Source organism: Rhinopithecus bieti, unplaced genomic scaffold (genome assembly GCF_001698545.2).
Source record: "Rhinopithecus bieti isolate Rb0 unplaced genomic scaffold, ASM169854v2 scaffold_1017, whole genome shotgun sequence".
Classification (NCBI taxonomy): Eukaryota; Metazoa; Chordata; class Mammalia; order Primates; family Cercopithecidae; genus Rhinopithecus; species Rhinopithecus bieti.
The window spans coordinates 5617440-5640787 of NW_016803657.1; the positions used below are offsets into that span (position 1 = coordinate 5617440).

At 42.5% G+C, this 23348-nt stretch overlaps 1 protein-coding gene across 6 annotated transcripts in view; it reads left to right on the forward strand.

Moving 5' to 3' along the window:
- Positions 1 to 23348, forward strand: part of SDK1 (sidekick cell adhesion molecule 1) — a 954524-nt gene that overhangs the window by 487235 nt on the left and 443941 nt on the right. For all 6 annotated transcript variants that reach the window (XM_017894742.1, XM_017894733.1, XM_017894760.1 and 3 more), the window contains one exon: positions 1276 to 1409. In XM_017894742.1, coding sequence (XP_017750231.1) covers positions 1276 to 1409 — 134 coding nt within the window. The remainder of the gene's footprint in view (positions 1 to 1275; positions 1410 to 23348) is intronic.

Consider the following 23348-nt stretch of genomic DNA (forward strand, 5'->3'; position numbering starts at 1 on the left):
TTTTTGAGATGGAGTCTTGCTCTATCACCAGACTGGAGTGCGGTGGCGTGATCTTGGCTCACTGCAACCTCTGCCTCCCAGGTTCAAGTGATTCTCCTGCCTCAGCCTCCCTAGTAGCTGGGACTACAGGCATGTGCCACCACACCTAACTAATTTTTGTATTTTCAGTAGAGATGAGGTTTCACCATATTGGCCAGGATGGTCTCGATCTCTTGACCTCGTGATCTGCCCACCTCACCCTCCCAAAGTGCTAGGATTATAGGCGTGAGCCACCGTGCTCAGCCCATATTTTTTTAAAGCAAATTTTACCTCCCTCTTTAACTGGCAAAAATAATACAGAATTATAAGGGGAGGATACCATAAGACACCCATTTCAAATAAAAGTTCCTTGGATACATGGAAGTTGTGTCTGTATTGTTTTTATTCTTTCTTAAAAATTAAGTAGTATAATGAGAGTCTTTCTATGGTATGATCGGATGAGTATTAATCTGCTTGGGAAAAGACCTAGTCCCTTCTCTGCTGTTAAGTTGCTGTGTTACCTAGGACAAGCAACTTAATTTCTGCGAGCCTCAGTGGCTCAGAGAAAGGGCGGGTGCATTAAATGAGTCTCAGAGATGCCTTTCCCACTAGAATCAGGATGAATGAGAAGGTCTTGGTCATGATCAGGGAGACTATTTACTTGTCCTTTGCACTTCTAAGACATGGGGAGATAGTACAGGTGAAAAAGACGAGGTCTGGAGTTAATAATGATGGGAGAATTTAAGTTGAAGGGGGGCAGCACTGTGCCCATTGGCAACTTTCCTTCTACGCACCAGTACAGGTATCCATACACAAAGCCTCTGATGAGGCTCCCCTGAGGTGGAGAAAGCCACAGCTAATTCACTTGCCCTGGGTCAGGGTTGTGGTGGTCCAGCCTTCTAACTGAAGGGATTCCTTCTGACTGGTGGTGTTACACATTCTCAGAGGAAGAACCTCTGAGTTTTAATGAACTCTGGATGTCTGTGTTCCAGACCATTTTTCTTCTTCACAGTCAAGTGCTGGTGCAGATGTGGAGCACCCGGTAGGCTCGGACACTGGGGCTGCAGGGTGCTAGCTGGACCAGAAGAGACTCTCTCTGCCATTGTCGTATTCTTGAAGTCATCCTGTGTATTGCTTTTTGTCCTTCCAGCTCTTCTTTTAAACTAGGCATTCCTTTATCGTTGACCTAATTAATTGTGTCTTACAAGTAAGTTCCCTGGAGTAGCTTTGACACTGTCCTCTTCTTTTCTGAAACAGAGCCATCACGTTGGAGAATCAGCTGGTGATCCTGGCCACGACAGCCAGTGACGCCGGGGCATACTACGTGCAGGCCGTGAATGAGAAGAACGGAGAAAACAAGACCAGCCCATTCATTCATTTGAGCATAGCAAGTGAGTTTTGAAATCCCAAATCATAGTTCTGAAAGCAATAAAATCTTGCTTTAATTAATAACCACTGTCTGACGGGACATTTTGCAATAAATTGTATCTCTCTAGTGTAGTAGCTATGGTTTAATGTTGATCCAATGCCAATAGTTTGGAGAGCTTTAGAGCTTTTTCTTTCTTCAAAATGATATGCAGAAAAATGTGAATCTAACTGATACTTCTCAATGCCAGATCTTATTTGTTTTGGGAATTAAAAAAGAAAAGTATTTGCTTTTATACGCAGTCAATGCATATCATTCCTAACAACAGCAAAAAAAAAAAAAAAAAAAAAAAAAAAAAAAAAAAAACTTTCAATTTAAATGAATTATATCCATGAACCTAAATCAGGACTAGATTAGGTATAGATTATATTCTTTTAATCTAACAAGAAAATCCTTGAGAAATTCTACATATTAAGTTGTACCAAAATTAGCAGTATGTAAGCATAATCAGTTGATCATTTTTTCCACCTAATTTAACTAAAAGCCTCTTGAAGAGAATGCACACAAATCATGGGTATTTGTAGATTTTATTTGAGGTGACTTTAGTTTGAGGAAACTTAGTTTTACATGTTTGGCCTTTAAATTCTTCCAGCAAGAGTTAATTGCTAAAGAAAGGAAAATCACCCAAAGCAGGAACTCCGAACTAAACTAGATTCAGACATCCGTATCAGAAGGCTTGTCATCAAATGTTTGCAGCATGAAGCTTCATGGTATAAAATGAAGTTGTCATGTGGTTGAGAAAGTAGGGTTGAAACTAGTCATGGAGGATGGTAAATTTCAGAATATTATAATCATATCGTATGAGTGAATTATATTGATTTGTTTGTATAGTAGTGGATTTTATCTTTTTAAAAATCATCTTCAAGGAATGGTTTCCCCCTGCAGGTGGTTTGAAAAGTATATGGGGCTAGGCGCAGTAGCTCACACCTGTGATCCCAGCAATTTGGGAGGCCAAGGCAGGCAGATTACTTGAGGTCAGGAGTTCGAGACCAGCCTGGCCAACATGGTGAAACCCTGTCTCTCCTAAAAATGCAAAATTAGCCAGGCATGGTGGTGCGCAAATCCCAGCTACTCAGGAGGCTGAGGCACAAGAATTGCTTGAAACCAGGAGGTGGAGGTTGCAGTGAGCTGAAATCGCGCCATTACACTGCAGCCTGGGCAAAAAGAATGAAACTCCGTCTCAAAAAAAAAATAAAGAAAAAAAAAAAAGTATGTGGGATGGAGTATTTGCCTCACATGGCGCTTGAAGGGTACAATAGCCTTAGGCCCAGTAGAATTTCCTGGGCGTATCTTTGTAGCAAACTCTGGGTGCAGGCATCTGTGGGAGTTAACTGAGTGGGGTCTCAGATGCCTGCCTAATTGGTCCCAAGTGGCCATGATGTGCTGTCATCCTGCCTTGAGCTCCTTAATTTGAGGAACTGAATCTTGCTTTCCAGAATGTAGACTCAGTACAGATTTAGGATGAATGGGGTCTTTGTGATGCCATTGGAGAATGATGCACATGGATTAGGTGTGGGGTTCACAAAATCCAGTGCATGCTGTACTGCGATGTAAAGGACTGTCTGCATCAGGAATTACAGTAGAAATGAGGATGATTTATTGAGATTTTTCCCCAAGGGTGATGATAAAGAATGGCAATTGTATTTTCAAATAAATTGTTATTATTTTAATGATTCCAAACTTTACAAGTAGAGCCATTTATCTTGTTTCGCAAATGTGATTCTGTACTCAATTGTAATATAACTACCAGGATAATAATGAGTCAAAGGGGGTGAAATTCTGCGTCAGAAACAAGGAAGTTGGCCTTCCTCTGGTAGAAGCGGGAAAAAAATTATTCCACAGAAACTCTGGTTAACATCACAAAGTTATAAAACAGTCCTTACCCAGTCCTTGCCTACCTGCCTACTCTGTAAGGGCCAGCTGAAAAGAAAGCAAGTAGAGTGAATTTGCACACTGCTGTACTAACATAATACCATGGTGTTAGATAATTGGAATATGTAAATTTTTTTTTCAGTAATTTCAGTTTCTACCCTGACCAAAAATTATGTTGAAAGCTGCTCATAAATATTATAATTAACTGGCTTGCATTTTGTTCCTTTGTATATACATTTTAACTTTTCATTGGCACCAGGTAAAACGTGTAAAAGTGAGATACAAGGCAGTTAATGATACAGACTTATTTTAAATCTTAGGAGAAAACCTACATTTTGTGCCTTTGTGAATTATTTGCTTTTTATGAGGGCCAGGTAAAATGGGAGAAGTAAGGAGGTTGAGGAAACCGCCTTATTTTAATTCTTAGGAGAATCTTCCTGTTGACATATGGGATTTAGCTAAATGTTAAACAGCAACCAATTATGCTTTTTTTTTTTTTTTTTTGCTAAAAGCTTTATTTTGAAAACCTCTAAAAGTCAGAAGTCTTGATTAATCTGCAGAATCCCCCAGAATTGTTTAAACTGTTCTTCTTTCTGGAATGCAGTGAGTGCCTGTAAGCAATGAACACTGCAGTTGAGGACCTGGCCACCTTGCTCCTGGTGAGTTTGTGGAGTACTGGAGGGTGCATCTCCTCACAAGATTTGTTATGAAATTAGATCTTCTCAAGACCTATTGATACTGGGAGTAAGATAGAGTGTTCTGCAGACTTAGATATCTTTTTCTTCTGATGTAGGCTTTTGTGGAAACACCACACAAGATTGAGGAAAATTTGTGAAAACTTTCCAGCCAGCATTTCTGAAAAATCAAAAGATATTACAGCCAATTATCATTTAACGAAGACACATTTTTTCCTTGCTGTCGGGAGAATAAAGCAGGGAACCATTATGTAGTGAACACCATGGGGATGATCGGGTGCTGGCAATTAAATTCCTGGTGGATTGTGCTGTGATTAGTTTAAAATCGGAGTGTCACACAGCCCCACCTCTTGTTTGCTGTTGTGGTAATAATCCGTTCCTTCCTTGAGAACAGCACCGTATCAGAGTGCAGCGGCAACCAGGTCTAGCCGTGTCTCAAAACATCTAAATAAGTGATGCGCTGTCACCCAGCTAACAGGAGGAAGTAATACATTTTCATCAACAACCTTGTACTTGAGAGTTCAAAAACGTCACCCCTTTTCAATTGCTAGATACTGTGGCTACACCTGAAGCTTATGGGAAGCAAAAGATAAAGAGGTTTTAGATTTAAATATTATATATTTTTTAAAAAGCATGACTGTTAGAAGTGAGATGCAGTCCCACAATGGTACTGCCTGCTGTTTTGTGCATATTTAGTAGACGGCATGATTATCTCTTAACATTTCTCCCCTTTTGCATGGTTAAGAAGATAAATTCCAGCATGTTCTACACCGCTATTCCTGTAGGGAAGGAGAGGACTTCTCTGAACTCTCCACCCCGCTGCCCCGGTGAGAGCTTGCTGCCATCCCAGGGGTGGATCCACTTTGAAGTTTTAATGTGATGTGAAGCCAGCAGATGTTAAGGACATAGGTGGGACTGTTGAAGCGTCCTGCATGAATTTTTCATGGCTGGCTCCCACTGCTCAGGTGCACACCAGAAAAAGAAGGGCTTGAGCCTGCCTGAGAGTAGATGTGCCTGTTCTGAGGTCAGACCCGGGCAAGCTTCATGAACCTGTCAACCTATTTTTGGCTTTTGCTTAGAAAATTTTACATTGAGTTAACCTTTGTGGAACAGAACCTCTGAACCGAATTACTATGTGAATAAGAGTTTCTTCCTTTAAAAAAAAAAAAAAAGCGTAGAGTTAGGCGATGAGACGAATTCTACACAATGGTTAATCAGTCATTGTTTATATGCCATTGTACATACCTTAGACATACCATCAGTTCTGATCCAATATTCAAAATGTCCACCGTAATGAGATTCTCTACTACGGATGAAGCTTGGATTAAAAAGAAATGACTGCCTCTCTCCTTCCTGTTTTTTTCACCTCTTTCATTTTAATGTCTCCTCTTCAAACAACATTTGTAGATAGGATATCATTTCAGCTGATCCTCTTTCAGGCTGACAAACCCTTGCTTTTAATTCTGAAGACCACTTAACATTCTTTTGTCCTCTATAATGCTAATTTAACTGCAGGCTTCTATAGGTTTAGTAGTTGAAAGTGGATTCCTGAAAATCATGTCTATGAACAGTCATTTGAGAGGACTGCCCTGTAAAACATGGCTTTTGTGTGCCCAGGTAAAACTCTCTCCTATTTTCCTTGTACCTTTAACGTTAAAGGGAGAGAGGAGAACAGGCAGACGCCTTCCAGATGGCCTCTGACATGGCTCGGGTTCCTAAAACAATAGGAACTGTTTGAAATATTACTAAAAACCAATCTGGGGCCTAGCCCCACATCACAAATGAGCAATTTAGAACCAAGCATAGTTTTATAGATTGTATGGGACTTTACTGCCAGAATTTTTCAGAAACATGAATAAGAAGTCTATTTTATAGTAAAGTCATGAGTTTAATCATTTAGCCATGCATTGAACCTGCTGTACGGAGTGAAGCATGAGGCATGCTCTGCCCTGGCCTCCTGAGCTGGTGTTGGACAGAACTTAGTCTAGGCCTTGGTCCCTAATGCTTTTCCGTAAACACACCATCGGGAAACAAGCCTTGAGCATTTACCCCTTGTGCGTGGACACCTAGTTACTTATCAATTCTAAGCATTAACCATCAGACAGAAGAGAGGAAGGGAATCCGCTAGTTATGAAGGTTCCCTTCCATCTTTACTTGACGTCTCATGGCACAATATGCACTTTGTGAATGGAAATGCATATTTTACTTGATTTTCTTAACACAATCTAGTTTTTTGGAAAAATTCTTATGACATCTGGTTACAGAGAATGGTTTCTCTTGGCGTCGTGGCTTCTACTAACAACACAAGTGTTCCTGCTGCCGTGTGTTGCCATCTGATTGTGCTGGCCTTATAAGTGACTCAAATCTGTGGTTTCTTCCCAGAAATGCCTTTGACTTCAGTTGTCCACTTTATGAGAGGTAGTTTAGATAAAACTAAATACACAAGTACATAAATCCACCTCTCCAGGCAAAAGTGAAACCGCAGCCCGTGCCTATGAGGGCATCCTGTCCACTTCTCTGACAGTGAGAATTTTCAGACCCCTCCTTGGGATAGCTTGCCTACAGAGTATCAGATGGGGTCCCCTGACTAACAGACTCAACCTGCATAATAAATAGCATTGACACTTAGTTTCCTTCTTGTGCTTTCAGTGAGAAAACGTAAGTTAAAATAGCAGGTCTAATATTTCGTTTCTGAGCCCCAAATGGATGGATTGGGGAATGAGTTTCAGAAGAGGAATGTAGCTGGTGGCTCCCAGCAAGACCCCAGTTATCACAACAAAGACCGTCATGCTGTCCCCACCCCACAAGGCAAAACTGGATTGTTTCTATTGCCCACTCTTGCCTCCTTAACCGTATCCCCATCTCTTCTCATCCCAAGGTGTCCCCTTTTCCCCCCGTGTGATTTATTTCAACCTGATTTCACTGTTGTTAAATCTTAGGAAATCAGGTTAAGCTATGATCATTTGACCTCAAGGTTTGAACAAATTTGGGGTAGCCCAGTATGCCCAGTTTCCCAAAGCAGCAATCACTGGTGTGAGTAGATTTCCAAGGCATACATATAGATTTCCAAGGCATAGGCAGGCATGTAAAATTTCCAAAGAACCTATTTTCAGTCCTTTGATATTCACACTCTAAAACTGGAACTGAGGATGCCTGAGGTCAAATTTTGCTTTTCACAACTGCTACTTTGTTTCCGAACAAGATGGAAGGCTCCTGTCTTACTCATCCTGAATCTTTAACACAGGCAATTATCTGAGGGTGTAAATGCCCAGGTGCCAAACAAAGGGAGAACTCTAAATATCAGGGGCAGAATTGAGAAAGTGAAAGACTCTGATAATTGGGAAATAAATCGTTTTATAAATCAGGTGTTTTCAATCTTTTGCTGTCTACAAAATGAGGTGGGACCTACATGTGTTGTCAGCTGATGCTTCATTACAAATAACTTGATCATTGCTAACTGTAACACAGTCCACTTGTTCTCAGGACAGGAAGAGATTTCCAGCCCCTTTGCAGGTGCAGGGCCATGTCAGTGGAATAGAGGGTCGTTTTCAGGCCACGTGTTTAAGAGCCAACGCGTTACCTTCATGCTCTCCCTCCCCTTTGGGGACAACCATGGACAGGCCACATATTGAGCCACAAGATAGAAGCTGTCTGGATATTTGAATCAGTACAGGGGAAGAATAGCCCGGGAGGGTCACCCAAGCAGAATTGGATTCATTATGAGTAGGAAACAAACCTTTGTATGGTAAGCCCTGAGATTTCAGCATTTGTTTGTTATTAGAACAAAACACATCTGTCCTAACTAATAAATTGCTATATGATGACGGGGTGCATTGGCTCACGCCTGTAATCCCAGCACTTTGGGAGGCCAAGGCGGGCGGCTCACCTGAGGTCAGGAGTTTGAGACCAGCCTAACCAATATGGAAACTCCGTCTCTACTAAAAATACAAAAATTAGCTGGGCACGCTGGCGGGCTCCTGTAATCCCAGCTACTCAGGAGGCTGAGGCAGGAAAATCACTTGAACATGGGAGGTGAAGGCTGCAGTGAGCCGAGATCACGCCACTGCTCTCCAGCCCAGGTGACAGAGCAAGACTCTGTCTCAAAAAATAATAATAAATAAATAAATTACTATATGACTTTTGGCATATAACTTAGAAGGAATTTAAAGAATTGAGAGATATTCTGTAACAAAATTTGTTTCATTTTCATCTATTGCTTTGTATGAACAAAATTTTATCTATGAAAAAGAAAACATTAGAATTAAACTGTATTCCTCATGTCATTGACAGATGCATTTCTGGTTTTATAAAATATAAAACCTATTCATCAAAATTTGTAATACTTTAAACAATTAATTGAATATCAATAATAATTGTAAGAACTCATTCCAAGAGAAGGTTTGTTTTGTTTGCCCCCGAGTCATATGGTTAAAACTTAATTTTTTTTTTTTTTTTTTTTGAGATGGAGTCTCGCTCTTTTGCCCAGGCTGGAGTGCAGTGGCACGATCTCGGCTCACTGCAAGCGCCACCTCCCAGATTCATGCCATTCTCCTGCCTCAGCCTCTCTAGTAGCTGGGACTACAGACGCCCGCCACCATGCCCAGTTAATTTTTTGTATTTTTTTTAGTAGAGACGGTGTTTCACCGTGTTAGCCAGGATGGTGTCGATCTCCTGACCTTGTGATCTGCCCGCCTCAGCCTCCCAAAGTGCTGGAATTACAGGCATGAGCCACCGTGCCCAGCCAAAAACACTTTTTTAAAGAATTTTTTTTGTTGTTTTTTTAGACACAGGGTCTTACTCTGTCACACGGACTGGAGTACAGTGATGAGATCATGGCTCACTGCAGCCTCAAACTCCTGGGCTCAAGCAGTCCTCCTGCCTCAGCCTCTTGAGTAGCTGGAACTATAGGCCTGAACCACCATGCCTGGCTAATTTTTTAAATTTCTATTTTTGTAGAGACAGAGTCTGGCTATGTTACCCAGCCTGCTCTCAAATTTCTGGCCTCAAATAATCCTTCCCCTTTGGCCCTACAAACCACTGGGATTATAGGTATGAGCTGCTGAACCTCACCGAGATTGAAATTTATATACATATTTTTTTCAGAGGCTATGATATGGTAATTAATAAAATTCTTTTGAATCAATAAATGTAATGAATAAAGGATACAATTCTGTGGGAGTATAAGATGGGAATACAAATCCAAGAAGAAAGAAAAGGAGTGGTGCAAAATTTCTTACTATTAAAAATTAGAGCTTGTTCATGTGTTTTTTAAATGGGTGATGCTGTGTATCAAATCTTTAGACCTGTTTATCAAATATTTAGATTCCTTTGAATACATATAGATGCACTGCAGTAGTTTTATTAAAATATACTGAAATAGCAAAACATTAAAATACACCAGAAATTACATTCTTTTCAGTCCCTCAAACGTATGATGAAAAATTTTAGATGTCAACCTAAAATGTGGGAAAGATACACAGTTTTACAAAATTCTTTTTGGTGATCTAGGAACAACAACCGTTTGAAGCTATATGCAGATTTGATAATAATTTATAAATGACAGTACTGTTGATAACCCTCTAAGGACGTACATAGAGAGGAGAAGGCCCTAACATGTCTTGAGACCTGACAGATACTGTCATGTGTATTTTCCTTCTTAGATTCCACAACAGCACTGCAGGTTAATAACTCTGTTTCAAAGCTGAGGACACTGAGGCTCTGAGAGGTTAGGTTACTGACTCAGATCACAAGAATAGTCAATGGGAAGTTTGAGGATTCAAGCCCAAGTTTATTTGTCCCCCTCCCAAAACACTCGTTTCTCCTATAAACGCAGAACAGCATATACCGTGGAGGCTGGGTGTGCCCTTGGGGTCAAAATGTGTCCAAGAGAGAAGCCCAAGGAGTAGGCAAAACTTGGGGGGAGGTGGCCTTCCAGCAGGGAGGCTGGCTGCGAAGAGCTCTGTGCATGGAGATCTCAGAGAAGCTTGTTTTTGGTTTAAAAAAGGCGGTCTTCTGTTCCGATATCAAAACCACTCCCGATAAACATTCAGTCGAACAGCCGTGTGCTGTGGCTCAGCTCGGCAGCTTCAAGGCCGGCATCCTTTTGCAACCCCAGTGAGGCACATTTGGGTGGACGCTGGTTTGGCTTAAGGGCACAGTGGGAGATGCGCTGGAGTCGGTGCTGACTAATGGAGCATCAGAACAATAAGTCCCAATTTCTAATAACAAAGTGGTTGTTTTGTTATCAGGAATGCATTAGACAGCACATAGGATATAAAGTAAGACACCATCTGTCCCAGTGGATTTATAAGACTGATGTGCATGATTACACTCCCTAATTCCCAGATATTGACCTCGAACTGTTGCGGCAGATTTTGCACAGTGAGTAAACTTTACCCAGGGCATAAGGCAAGCACTTGGAGAATTAACTAACCAAGCAAAACTGACCAGTTGGATGCAGTAGAGAGACCATGGGTATTCATTTACTTCTCCCGGTTATGCTGTGATTATTGAAAGACACAAATTACTCAGTAGTGATTTGCCTAATCAGATTTTTTACAAACTCCTCCACATAGCTCAGTGTTAATAATTCCTCCAATCTACCTTCCCTTCTGTCCCCTTGTTAAATGTTTGAATTTAAATTATTATATTCAGATATTTAAGCATAGAATTCTTTAATTTTGGCAGTTTGGGGGCTAGAACTTTAACCCTAATTTTGTTTTGTTTTGTTTTGTTTTTGGAGACAAGGTCTTGCTCTGTTGCCCAGGCTGGAGTGCAGTGGCACAATCATGGCTCACTACAGTCTCAACCTCCTGGGCTCAAGTGATCCTCCCACCCCAGCCTCCCGAGTAGCTGGGACTACAGGTGTGCACCACCACACTTGGCTAATTTTTTATTTATTTGTTTATTTATTTTTTGAGACAGAGTCTTGCTCTGTTGCCCAGGCTGGAGTGCAGTGGCCGGATCTCTGCTCACTGCAAGCTCCGCCTCCCGGGTTTACGCCATTCTCCTGCCTCAGCCTCCTGAATAGATGGGACTACAGGCGCCCGCCACCACACCTGGCTAGTTTTTTGTATTTTTTAGTAGAGACGGGGTTTCACCATGTTAGCCAGGATGGTCTCGATCTCCTGACCTCGTGATTCGCCCGTCTTGGCCTCCCAAAGTGCTGGGATTACAGGCTTGAGCCACCGCGCCCAGCCCACTTGGCTAATTTTAAAAAATTTGTGTGGAGACAGGATCTGCCCGTGCTGCCCACACTGGTCTTGAACTCTGGGGCTCAAGTAGTCCTCCTGTCTTGGCTTCCCAAAGTGCTGGGATTACAAGAGTGAGCCACTGCACCTGGCCTAATGATTTTTACCTTCGATCTTGGAACCTAATTTCTGAGACTTAGCAGCCAATGCCTGAATTCAGTTTATAAGGAATTGAAGATAATTTCATTGTAGAATCATATTAGGTAAACCTAACATTTCAGAGTATGTGATATATTGAGGGTGACCCAAGATTATAACTTACGCATTTTCTTTCCAGCTCTGGTCACTCTCGATGTTACAGTCATTGAAGTACTTTGTCTACTCTCCTTGTCACTGTAATTGATACAAAAGATAAGGAATTTTTGGAGGGCACAAACAGGGGGGATGGAAAATTGAATCTTTCCTGCAATGATTTTACAATCTCTGACATACATCCTTTACACAGCTTGTCTGGAGAAATCCTAAGCAAAGTAATGGTTATTGGCTGAGATGAAACCACACAGAACAAGTTGCTAGTTGTAAATATAGTTTTCTCAGAAAAACTGTGTTTACTCAGTAGTTGAATACAGCGATGATTCTGGTGAATTTCCTGGGGTTCAGCTTTTAGTTACTTTCTAGTCTAAGTGGTTCTACCCCTACCTTCCTAGTATGATGTTTCCTTTTACGAATGAGCTCGGTATTCTGAAGCTGCTAATTAAGAAGCACCTGTTTAATTTCCCTTCCTTCAGAATTCTTAAGGTTTTCAAAATCCAGATTGTGTGAGTTGCTGGGCTAAATTGTCTTTTCATATCTCCTCTTTCAGAAAAATGAGAATATATTATTTTCTGATTCAAAGGGAACATCTAGAGTGGAACCAACCTCTTCAGTCATAACATGGTATTTCTGCTGAGGGTAGGCCTGGTATCCTATGGTTTAACTTCAGGTTCCAGCTTTAAGGACAAAAAGATGTGATGTGGTCCAGAGCATAATGAAGGCTTATTGTAGTAGTAGGAACAACAGCTGTTCATTGAATGTCTGCTCTATGCCCTGTATGTAAATATTATATCTTATTTAAAAAAATTAATCAGCCAGGTATGTTGACTCATGCCCAGTGCTTTGGGAGACTGAGGCAGGAGCATCGTTTGAGCCCAGGAGTTCAAGACCAGTCTGGGCAACACAGGGAGACTCTGTCTTTACCAAAAAAAAAGAAAAAAAAAATGCCAGGTGTGGTGGTGCATACCTGTGGTCTCAGCTGCTCAGAAGGCTGAGGTAGGATCACTTGAGCTAGGGAGATCAAGGCTGCAGTGAGCTGAGATCACGCCACTGTACTCCAGCCTGGGCAACAGAGCAAGACCCCATCTCTTAAAATAATATAATAATCATAATAACCACCATTTTTTTTTTTTTAATAACCACCATTTAATCACCGTTTTTGGTAAACAAGAGGCCACAAGGTCAGTATTATCCCTATTTTGCAGATGAGGCAACAAATCAAAGCAACAAATTACTTTCCCTAATCTTATGCAGTTGATTACATGGGTTAGTTTTGAACCCAGGTTTGTCTTTTCTCGAGAGAGACTTTCACCATTTTACTTGCTGAGATTATTTATATTGCAGAACTGTTTCTGATTGTTAAAATCATGTTGTAATTTCTTAATCTGGCTGCTGCTGTAGTGAATGCGGCCTAACGATTGGTCACCTTCTGATAACAGTTCAGCTCCACCTTTGCCACTTAGTCATAATGTTTTATGATTGTTCATTGTAAATGATGTTCTTTTGGCTCTTATAGAAGGCAATTACAGCAGGTAATTAAAATTGTAGATCTTTACAATGTGTTTGAGAATATTAAATCAAGCCCATAGAAAATCAGGTAAAGTATCTGTTAAAGTGAAAGGCCGCTTCACAATGCTAAAGACCATTACCAAATCCAGAGTGCTATATTCCCTGCTTTTCCAAGAACACTTTGTATCTGAGATGTAAAGAAATTGAATTTATATCAGAAATAATAGGAACCAGAAATTTATCTGGAGATGTAGATTCTTTCTGTGTGTTCTAATTAGTGAGTTCTTAGCAATAGTCTCTCTCTCTGATTCTTTTGTTATTTTAGGTAATTATTCTGCCTGCACCCCTCTGCCTTTTATGACTTGAAGAATACCTCTTTAGCACAAAATTAGTTCCTTCAAATCTAGTATACCTCTATGTTTGGCTGACAAGGTTTTAGGAAAGTGTAAGAAAGCCTGTGACCTAGGAAAGTATAAGAAAGCCTGTGACCTCTGCTTGTCAGTGTTAACTGTTATTTTGTCCAGGAATAACTAGGAAGTGTAGCTTTGTGAGGTGGATACCAAAGGTATTATTTTATGTAGTTTTAGAGCATCATAAAAATGTGAGCTGGGAATTCCCTAGTTCACCTTAGTATTAGGCCTGCATGACTATCTGAGAAGTGTGAAGGCTATAATGGTTTTGTGATTTTTCTGGGGCACAAGATACAAACGTCAAAACTGGAAGTGCAGAACTCTAGAGAAGCTCTTGAAAGAATGAAGGCTTTTCCATTTTGGTTCCCAACCTGAACTTAAAGAGTAGGAGTCAGAGCTGACATAGGTCAGTAACGGCGAACATTCGGCTGGCCCCGTGCGGTTGTTTGCTGTTTCACTGATGATGTGTTTTGTTGAGGTGTGTCATTAAAGGCCATCTGACATTGAAGGCCATGTCTGGTGTTAAATGCCCTTCATTTTCCCTGAACGATTGTTGCACACTCTTTCCCCAACACGATGTCGCTCTGTGGTTCTATTAATTCGACAGGGTTGAATTTCACAAAGGCTTGCTTCCATTTGGAAAAGTTTTCAGCACCAATGTACTCCAGAATTCAAACTTCTTCCTTTCTAATCCTTAAAACGTTGGGCAGCATCCTCATTAGTCAGAATGACGTGAGAATAGAAACCGTGTGTGTAGGTTACCCTCTCTCTGGTGGTTGGTTCATTTCCGAAAGCTTAAGGAGTTTCATACTTTGTAGCCTGCTCAAGAAGACTTCACTTCCCTTGAACTGAGAAAATGGCACATGCAAAAACGGTACCATCGTATTTGAAAATATATGAAGCGAACGGGCAGTGTTCTGAGCCTTTTGCTTCTATGTTCATTTTAGTTACAGTGTTTGTAAAAACCATGACAGCATGTTCTTGATGAAAATCTAGGAAGCAGTTCTACTTACTTGAACCCTAGCCTGGCATTAGATTACCTGGATCCTACCCACCTCTTCCGTTTGCAGTTGAAGGACGGATATTAAGCCATGTTGCCCCCACTGGCCTCCATCCTGATTGGCTAGCGACCCTGCCATGTTACTCACTGCATGTTTCGAATATCATCTCAACTTGGAAGAATACTTCGGGATGCATAAAACGGTAAACTGATTGTCATAGAGTGAAACAGCTGGCATACAGGCATCAGCCTACACCATTGTCAGTGTCTGTATAGAAGAACCAAGGGAAGGGTTGAAGTATGATTTTCTTTGGCTTTTGGAGTCTCTGTCTCACTTCTGTCCCTAAACGTGTGATTCTCCCCTACTCCCTGCCCTTTAAACACTCAGACTACAACAGTTCTGCTATTCCACTCAGAAAATGCTGAGCATCTGATACTTACCAGGCATTACGCTTGATGCTGAGGAAACTTGGTGAATACGACACGTGGTTCCTGCCTTCCCTGAGCTCACTTTTGCCAGGGAGAGGCTGGCGCACCAACAAATGACAAGAACACAGTGTGTTAAATGCCAAATGAAAGGGAGTTATGTAGAAGAAGCTCCCGAAGCACAGGCAAGGGAACAATTAATTCTGCTTCCGATGCTGGAACAGCTTTGTTAGCAGAACTCTGAAACTCTTTTCTTTCACTTATGGAGAGATGCGCCAGCAGTGAGATGATTAGGAAAAGGGGGCTTGGAGTAGAACAGCACGGTCTATGACTGGGAACCGCCATAACCACCGTCCTTTCATTTGATCCCTTGTTAAATATATCAGTGTTCCCCAGGAAAACTCTGCATTTAATATAGCCCCATTCCAAGAGAGCCCTTACCGATGTTATTTTTCATCTCCCACCAGAACGTCAGTTCCACGAGGATAGGGATTTTTGCTTCTTTCCACAAGCCACGGGAAGAGCGCTTGACGAGCAATAAGGGCTCAGTAAATGCTTGTCCAGTGAGTGCATGAAAGCCTGTGAAGTGAGACCTTTTTACCCTTCCTTTCCTGGTCCCCTCTCCATCCCTGGCATCTGAGGATGCTGCTCACCAGCTTGTTCTTCCTGTAGCTCCTTTTCTTTTGGTGTTTATTGCTCCTTTTGGCTCTCCTCTTCCCAAGACGTGAGGATTCTCCATCCTTCAGTTCTTTGGTGCAATGTTTTCCTTTGTCTTTCTGCCTTTCCTTTTTCTCCTTGGAGATCGCATTCGCTCTTGTGACTTCACATATCACAACTGATCAAACGTTATCTCCAGGCCTGAATGCCAGCCCGGGCATTCAGTCTTTGGCAAGTAGAAAGTAGGACAAGTGACTTGAAGGTCACCCTGAGTCTAAAACCCTGATATCTTCTGATGTTTGAACTTCTTTGTCTGACTTAGTAAGGTGCCCGAAGATGGAAGCTGTGTCCACATGCATTTCCTCGATTATTGACTCACGTTTCTTCTGTTTTATGTCTGCATTTGACCTGCTGGTTGCAGGCGTCCCTCTTTGTCTCAGTCTTTCTCATCAAATTATGCTGCTTCTGGATACAGAGGCTAAACCTTGCCCTGTTTAACCTATTATCAGGGACACTGTGCCCTGAGATTGTATTTACTATGTTGCTGGACATTTTCACTTGGAAATTAAAGTAACCTGCCTCTATATGCTTTCTATCCCAAAGCTATTTTTTCTCCTAAGTTCCCTAAAAAGTCCTCTTACTCCCCTTCTATGTTTTCAGCTCTTACCTATCCTGAACTCTTAGCGTAAGTCCCTGCTTCTGGAAGAAGATTCATTTTTCTGTCCATCTGTCCATTCAGAAATGCATTCATTGATTCATTGACTCAAGATGTATTTACTGAATGTTCACTAAGAATCATGGGCATTGAGGATATCATGATTGACGCAGACTGGTTTCTACTCTCAGAGCTTTGGTTGGTGGAAGCAAAAGACCAACAAGCAATTTCAATATGGTTTGGGATGTTCTAAGTCAGGGAATAGTAACTTTCCCGCACATCCTGAGTTTCTGCTACTTACATTTTCAAACCTTTGCCTGTTTTAAAGACAGAGTTGATAAAGACAAACTAAGGTCAAGACACACAAGATTGTAGGCTGAAGAAATGCTTCCTTGGAAAGACTTCACAATAGTTCTTATTTATGTGAGTATTGGTGTAGGCTTATATAGAGAAAATATGGGAGATTTCTCAGAGATGGACTGTGTTATAAATAGAACAAATCAGTCAAATTACAGCCTTCGAGCCAGAGGCCTCATTAGTCTCATGAGCAGGGCCCTTTGTGGGCAAACTGACTGAGCCACGTGGAATAACACTCATGTTCGTGTTTTGCAAGCTCAACATGTCAAACTGTAGTGTTAAAAATGAGTTGCTTTATAAATGAGCTATAAATATTAGTTCTGCATCTCCAAGCCATTCAATATGCAGTTGTGAAAATTGATATCCTTATAACTTATGTATAAGTCACATATATAACTTATACACATATACATAACTCCAGCGTACGAGTGAGTAAAAAGTACTGCATTAGTCAGCGTGGGTTGCCATTCAAGATACCCATTCATTAATTCATTGACTCAAGATGTATTTACTGAGTGTTCACTAAGCATCATAGGCATTGAGGATATCATGATCGTGGCAGACTGGTTTCTACTCTCAGAGCTTTGGTTGGTGGAAGCAAAAGACAAACAAGCACTTTCAACATGTTTTCGGATGTTCTAAGTCAGGGAACATATAGAAGTAACAGGCTAAGATTCAGAAACATTTCTCTCCAAGTGGCAAGTTTTCTAACACAAACACCCAACTTAAGAACAAAGAGGCAACCTCTCATCCAAAAACATCTGCCCCTCACGTTGCTTTCAATATGCAATACCTTAAAATTCCACAGTAAGTATTTTCCCAAAACAAAGAATAGAGCCCTCCGCAGGAAAACTCAAGTCTCTTCCTTAGGAGACTGGGTGACTTAAACAACAGACATTCATCTTCTCACAGTTCTGAAAACTGGAAGTCCAAGATGAAACCAGCTTTGCCAGCCAGATTGGTGTCTCCTTGGGGCCTCCCTTCCTGGCTCCAGAGAGCCACCTTTCCACTGGTCCTCACATGGCCTCTCGGGCACTGGGGTTGCAGGAAGGGAGGCGGGCTTTAGAGAGCTCTGGTGTCTCTTCCGCTTCTTATAAGGACCCCTGTCCTATTGGGTTAGAGACACCGTATGATTTCATTTAACCTGAGTCACTTCCTTAAGGGACCTGTCTCCAAATACAGTCACATTACAGGTTAGGGCTTCAACATATTAATTTTTTTACAGCTCAGTCCGTAACAACTACACATTTCTTATTCCTATTGCATTTTCTTCCCTAAGGTACAATATTTCTCTAGATCAGAAGTCCTGATTAGACATTTGTGGCCTGGATTTGCTCCTTGTGTTTTGTTTAGCCCACACAATATCTTAAAAATGCATGAGCCAATATTTAACAGCTGGGAGAACATTTTCCAGCTTCTCTTAAAATATCTGGGCATGCTAGGACCTCTTTCCCCTGTTTAAACAGTCTGTGCATTTTCCTAAAGAAGAGACTTGAGTTTTCCTGTGGAGGGCTCTATTCTTTGTTTTGGGAAAATACTCATTGTGGGATTTTCAGGTATTGCATATTAAAAGCAACACTAGGGGCAGATGTTTTTGGATGAGAGGTTGCCTCTTCATTCGTGAGGTAAGTGAGGTGTTTGTGTTAGAAAACTTCCCATTTGGAGAGAAATGTTTCTGAATCTTGGCCTGTTGCTTCTACATGAGCTGGCTCTGGAAGCATTTGAGGTGTGATCCATGATCCAATAGCAGTTTCTGTGATGATGGAAATGTTCTCTGTTTTTACGTGAAGCTATTGAATACTTGAAATGTCACTGTTGTGACTGAGGAAGGGAATTTATAATTTCAACTATTTTTAATTTCAGTAACCTCATGTGGCCTGGGCGCTAGTGTATTGAGCAGGACAATTTTATAAAAAGGTATGGCACTTTGCATACAAAAGGGATTCCCAGTCAGACTGCCCACACGACCCATCATTGAGCTTTATTTGCTCCTGGAGTGTTCTAGGAGTGGTAAGAGCTTGTCCTGACCAGGAAGACTTGGACTCCCAGGTCCCCTTGAGAGCCCTTGAACATATGAGTAGGATACTTCCCTATATTTTATATACTGAAGATCCGTGGCTGGGAGCCCAGTGTGCTGGGAGACGGTCCCTTAGCAAGTATAGCCACTTAGTCATTTGCCGGGCTGTTGCATTGCCCACATTCATGGTCTATAGTAGTCCTTATTAATGGGACCCCAAAGAAATGGTTGGTACATAGCCTGCATGGCTGTACACAGCAATCCTGATGAATTCGTCAGTTATTGTGGCATATCTCTTGTGCAGCAAGCTCAGTGCCAGGCATGGAAGTTAGGAGAGTCAGGGGTGAGATAGTCATCTAAATGGGTGACTAAAGCAAAAGTACCTGAGCCACGATTGAGAGAAGCACAGCTTGCTCCGGAAAACCCAGCATGGGGCACCCAGACACGTCAGTGGGAATTTGAAAGTTGCCCCTGAGAGACAATGTTTAACTGAGACCTAAAGGTTGAGTGGGAAGAGGCCGTCCTGGCAAAGGGGACCACAAGGCTGGAGTCAGCAGGCACCTCTCTGTTCACCGACTTGCAGCTCACCTGCTCTGTAGATAGGAACAAAGCTCTGCCTGGCAGAGGGCGCAAACAGAACTGTCTGTGACCAGCCTCTGGAAGCTCAGGGCTCCACATAAACATTGATGGTCTGGTGTTGTCAGTCCCCATGCCTGAACACAGCGATCTGCGGGAGCTGATGGGATGCCACTGTCTACTGGGGCATCACCCCATCCTGCTCAGGTCTCAGCAGTTCCAAGCTGTGTCCCTCACCAGGAGACCAGGCAGTGGTTGGTGATGAAAATGTTTGCACTCTTGTCTTTCTTATAGTAGAGACATCTTTTGCTATAACCAAGTCTCTATCAAAAACAGGGAAATACAAGTTAGACAAAGAAGGAGGAGAGTGTTTTACACTGCCTGGTCCAGTTATTGATGTTACCTCTCTGCTTGGGCCCTGAAGGCATTAATTTGGGCAGAGCCATGTCCTGTCTGCTCCCTACTAATAGATGGTGTTAATCTAGAGCAGGGATCTTCATGTCAGGGCTCCGTGACTCCGGAGGATATTCAACTGTGGGTGGTTCTCAGGGAAATCCACATCCTCAGTTTCCACGGTACTCTTTCCCCAGACAGATCTGCCTGAGAACGCGCCTGGGGTCTTCCCTCTCAGCTCTCCTTTCACGCTTGCTTTTCTCCCTCCTTGCAAAGGAAAGGCATTCCTCCCAGCAAACCCTCCTCTTCCTTGGTGCATTGCTCTGGCCTGTAGAACCCTCTGCTTTCCGGACAAAGGAGAATTTCAAACATTAGGGTCAGTATTGAGAAAGTGGATGGCTTTGATAAGTGGGTAAGAAACCCCCTTGCAAGCCAGAGAGCTTACAATTCTTGGTTTTCAGCAGAATTGAAGGTGAACCCAATCAAGTTGTCAACGAATAGATCATTAAAAATAATCTTTGATGATAAATCACGGTGTGACTATGGGCATAACAGAAAGCTGTCAAGGAATTGGGTGAAATTGTTATAACAAAACTCCTTCCTTCCCATCTATTTCTTTATGAAAATAAGTTTTCTCAGTGCATACATTTATAAAAACAAAAAATAGAGATAAAATCGATGCTGAACACTTCATTTTACCTAGACTATCCATCCGTGAATATATGAACTAATTAAAAAAAGAACATTCCCATTTATCTCATTAAGAGCTGTATTTCCAGTAAATTTTACTTTTCTTATTCAATAATTGTTAGTCAAAATTTACAATGATGTGTGATGGTTTGATTAATTATTAATAGCAATTATGATGGATAATCAATCCCCAGTTTTTTTTAACATTTAGTTTTAGGGTCACAGGAAATGTTTTAAATTATCATAATAACTATCCTTTTGGTATAAAGAAGTGTAGTACAGTGATAAAGCTTTCAAGCTGAATATATATTACATTAAATGAAACTGTATGAATTGAAGGAGAAGAAGGAATGACGTAAAATTTGCAATTGTTAAAAGGAGATTTTAAATGGTCGTTGGTAGGTTTCAAATCACAGTGGTATCTAGGTCTCTCTGTATAACAGAAAAGAGTGACCTAAAATTTTACAGTACACTAGAAATTAAAACACTTAAATGTAAATTTAAAATATGTGAGAGGGACATCGTTTTTCAAAATTTGTATGGAGTACCTGGGCAAAAACATCTGAAGGCCATGTTCAGTGACAGTGTTAAGAAGAGGCAGATGCGTAGTTTAAAACTGAAAGTTGAAACAGAAGGGAGGAGAGGAACAGGAGGGGGAAAGAGAACGTTTTGGGCCAATATATTTAACAAGAATCATCAAGAACTAGGAAAAGACAAAACAAAAATCTTTTAAAGATCTAACACTGGCCGGGCGCGGTGGCTCAAGCCTGTAATCCCAGCGCTTTGGGAGGCCGAGGCAGGCGGATCACGAGGTCAGGAGATCGAGACCATCCTGGCTAACACTGTGAAACTCCATCTCTACTAAAAAATACAAAAAACTAGCCGGGCGAGGTGGCGGGCGCCTGTAGTCCCAGCTACTCGGAGGCTGAGGCAGGAGAATGGCGTAAACCCGGGAGGCGGAGCTTGCAGTGAGCTGAGATCCGGCCACTGCACTCCAGCCCCAGTGACAGAGCGAGACTCCGTCTCAAAAAAAAAAAAAAAAAAAGATCTAACACTGTTTTTCCTAACGCTACATGCCCATGAAAATCAACTGGGCTGGGTCAGGACTTTGTTGTAGTCCTCAGGTGATTTTAATACACAGCCAGGGTTGTGAATTATCGAACTAAACTCACAGAGTGGTCCTTGGGCTAGTACTGTCAGCATCATCCTGGGAGCTTGTTAGAAATGCAGAACTGGGGGCTCCATCCCAGCCCTCCTGAATCAAATCCTGCATCTTAACAAGATATTTAGGTGATTCATATGCACATTAAAGTTTTAAAACACCAAGAGTTCTAACAAGCTCCCAGGTGATGCTGATACCGCAGTTCACAGACTACTGTGGTCACTTACTACGCTGGGTAGCAGAGTTCTCGAGTCGTGCTACTCAGAAGGTTTATGGCAGAGCTACTTGCAGTACGGCCCGAGAATTGCGAGCCTCGCCTGACTTGGATGCATGTTAGACATGAAAAGTCTTAGGACCCATGCTAGACCTAGGGACCAGGACCTCTGGCAGTGGGGTCTGGGAATCGGTGTTTTATCAAGCTCTCCCTCACTAAAATTTGAGAAGGAGCGCCCTAGAGAGAAACCCCATCAACTTCAGATAGCTCTGAGCCTCCAGTTAGTTTAGGGAGTGGCTAGGGGTGTGTTATTACCAAGAGGCACGGAGAGAGCTGCTGTTGAAACCGTCATCACAGCTTCACCTGTCTCCAAGCCGAGGGACGCCTGTTTTGCAGTGGGTCCCAAATGTGTGGCCAGTTTTACACAGGAGTGAGCTGATGGTGCCTTGCCTCTTTCCTCATGCCACAGGTCTGTACAGCCCTTGGGCACTGGACCTACCCATCTATCAGGTGATCCAGAAGGCTGTTAGTCTTGAGGGGGGCCCAGACCAGAGAGGGCTGTCTGGTGGATCCAAAGGCAGCTCCGCAGCTGTTTGCATCGTTTGATCCAGTAGAACGGATCGTGCTGGAGGCATCCTTTGGATAATGATTCTGTGTGAGTCGGTGCAAGCCCCCGTTGGAGAGTTGCAGCTCGGGGCCTAGGAGTTCTGGAGCAAAACCATTTGCTTGGCAGCACAGAACTGTGTGTTACTTGAGAGGATCAACATCTTGCTCTAATGAGTGTCTGGGCCCCAATAGACACTGAGCACCAAGTGGCTAGAACCAGAACTGCCCATCTTAGGCCAAGTATTATCAGATTCTTTTTTCCTTTTCTCTCTGTTTTTTTTTTTTTTTTTTTGAGACGGATTCTTCTGCTCTGTCGCCCAGGCTGGAGTGCAATGGCATGATCTTGGCTCACTGCAACCTCCGCCTCCTGGGTTGAAGCGATTCTCCTGCCTCAGCCTCCCGAGTAGCTGGGATTACAGGCACCCACCACCATGCCTGGCTAATTTTTGTATTCTTAGTAGAGATGGGGTTTCACTATGTTGGTCAGGCTGGTCTCGAACTCCTGACCTCAGGTGATCCGCCTGCCTCGGCCTCCCAAGGTGCTGGGATTACAGGAGTGAGCCACTGCACCAGGTATTATCAGATTCTCCAAGTCATGAGGATGGCCAGATGCAAGACCAACCCATTGGGTGGTGGAAATAAAGAGGCAAATTACATGACAGGTAGCCTCAGACTATACCCATGTCACCCACCTCTTTAGTACTGATACCTCTCCTCCACCTCCATGGCTGTAGCCTCAGGGGTAAGGGATCCTTTCAACCAACTGGCAGAAAAGTGAAAACTTGAGACCAACTCACGGATGGGGCAGAATGACATGTTGGTGGCAGATAAAAATGTAGTCATTCAATACTGTCCTTCCCAGGGCTGGCCCGAATCACCCGGGGTACCAGTCCCTTCAGTGGGCAGAGCTGGGAGTGGTACTTGCAGCACCATCCCCACTGACCCAGTTCTGGAGTTACCCTTCCTCTCCCCAGACCTTAGGCTCTGCTATGTGAGAGTCCTGCATCCTGGGAGATGAGGCCTCCACTGGAGAATACCCAAGGGTGCCCTGGACCCACGGTCAAAGAAGTCACTGTACTGGCCTGGGTGCTGGGTCACTGTGCTGGCATGGATAGTGGATCACTGTATCAGCATGGGTACTGGGTCACTGTACTGGCATGAGT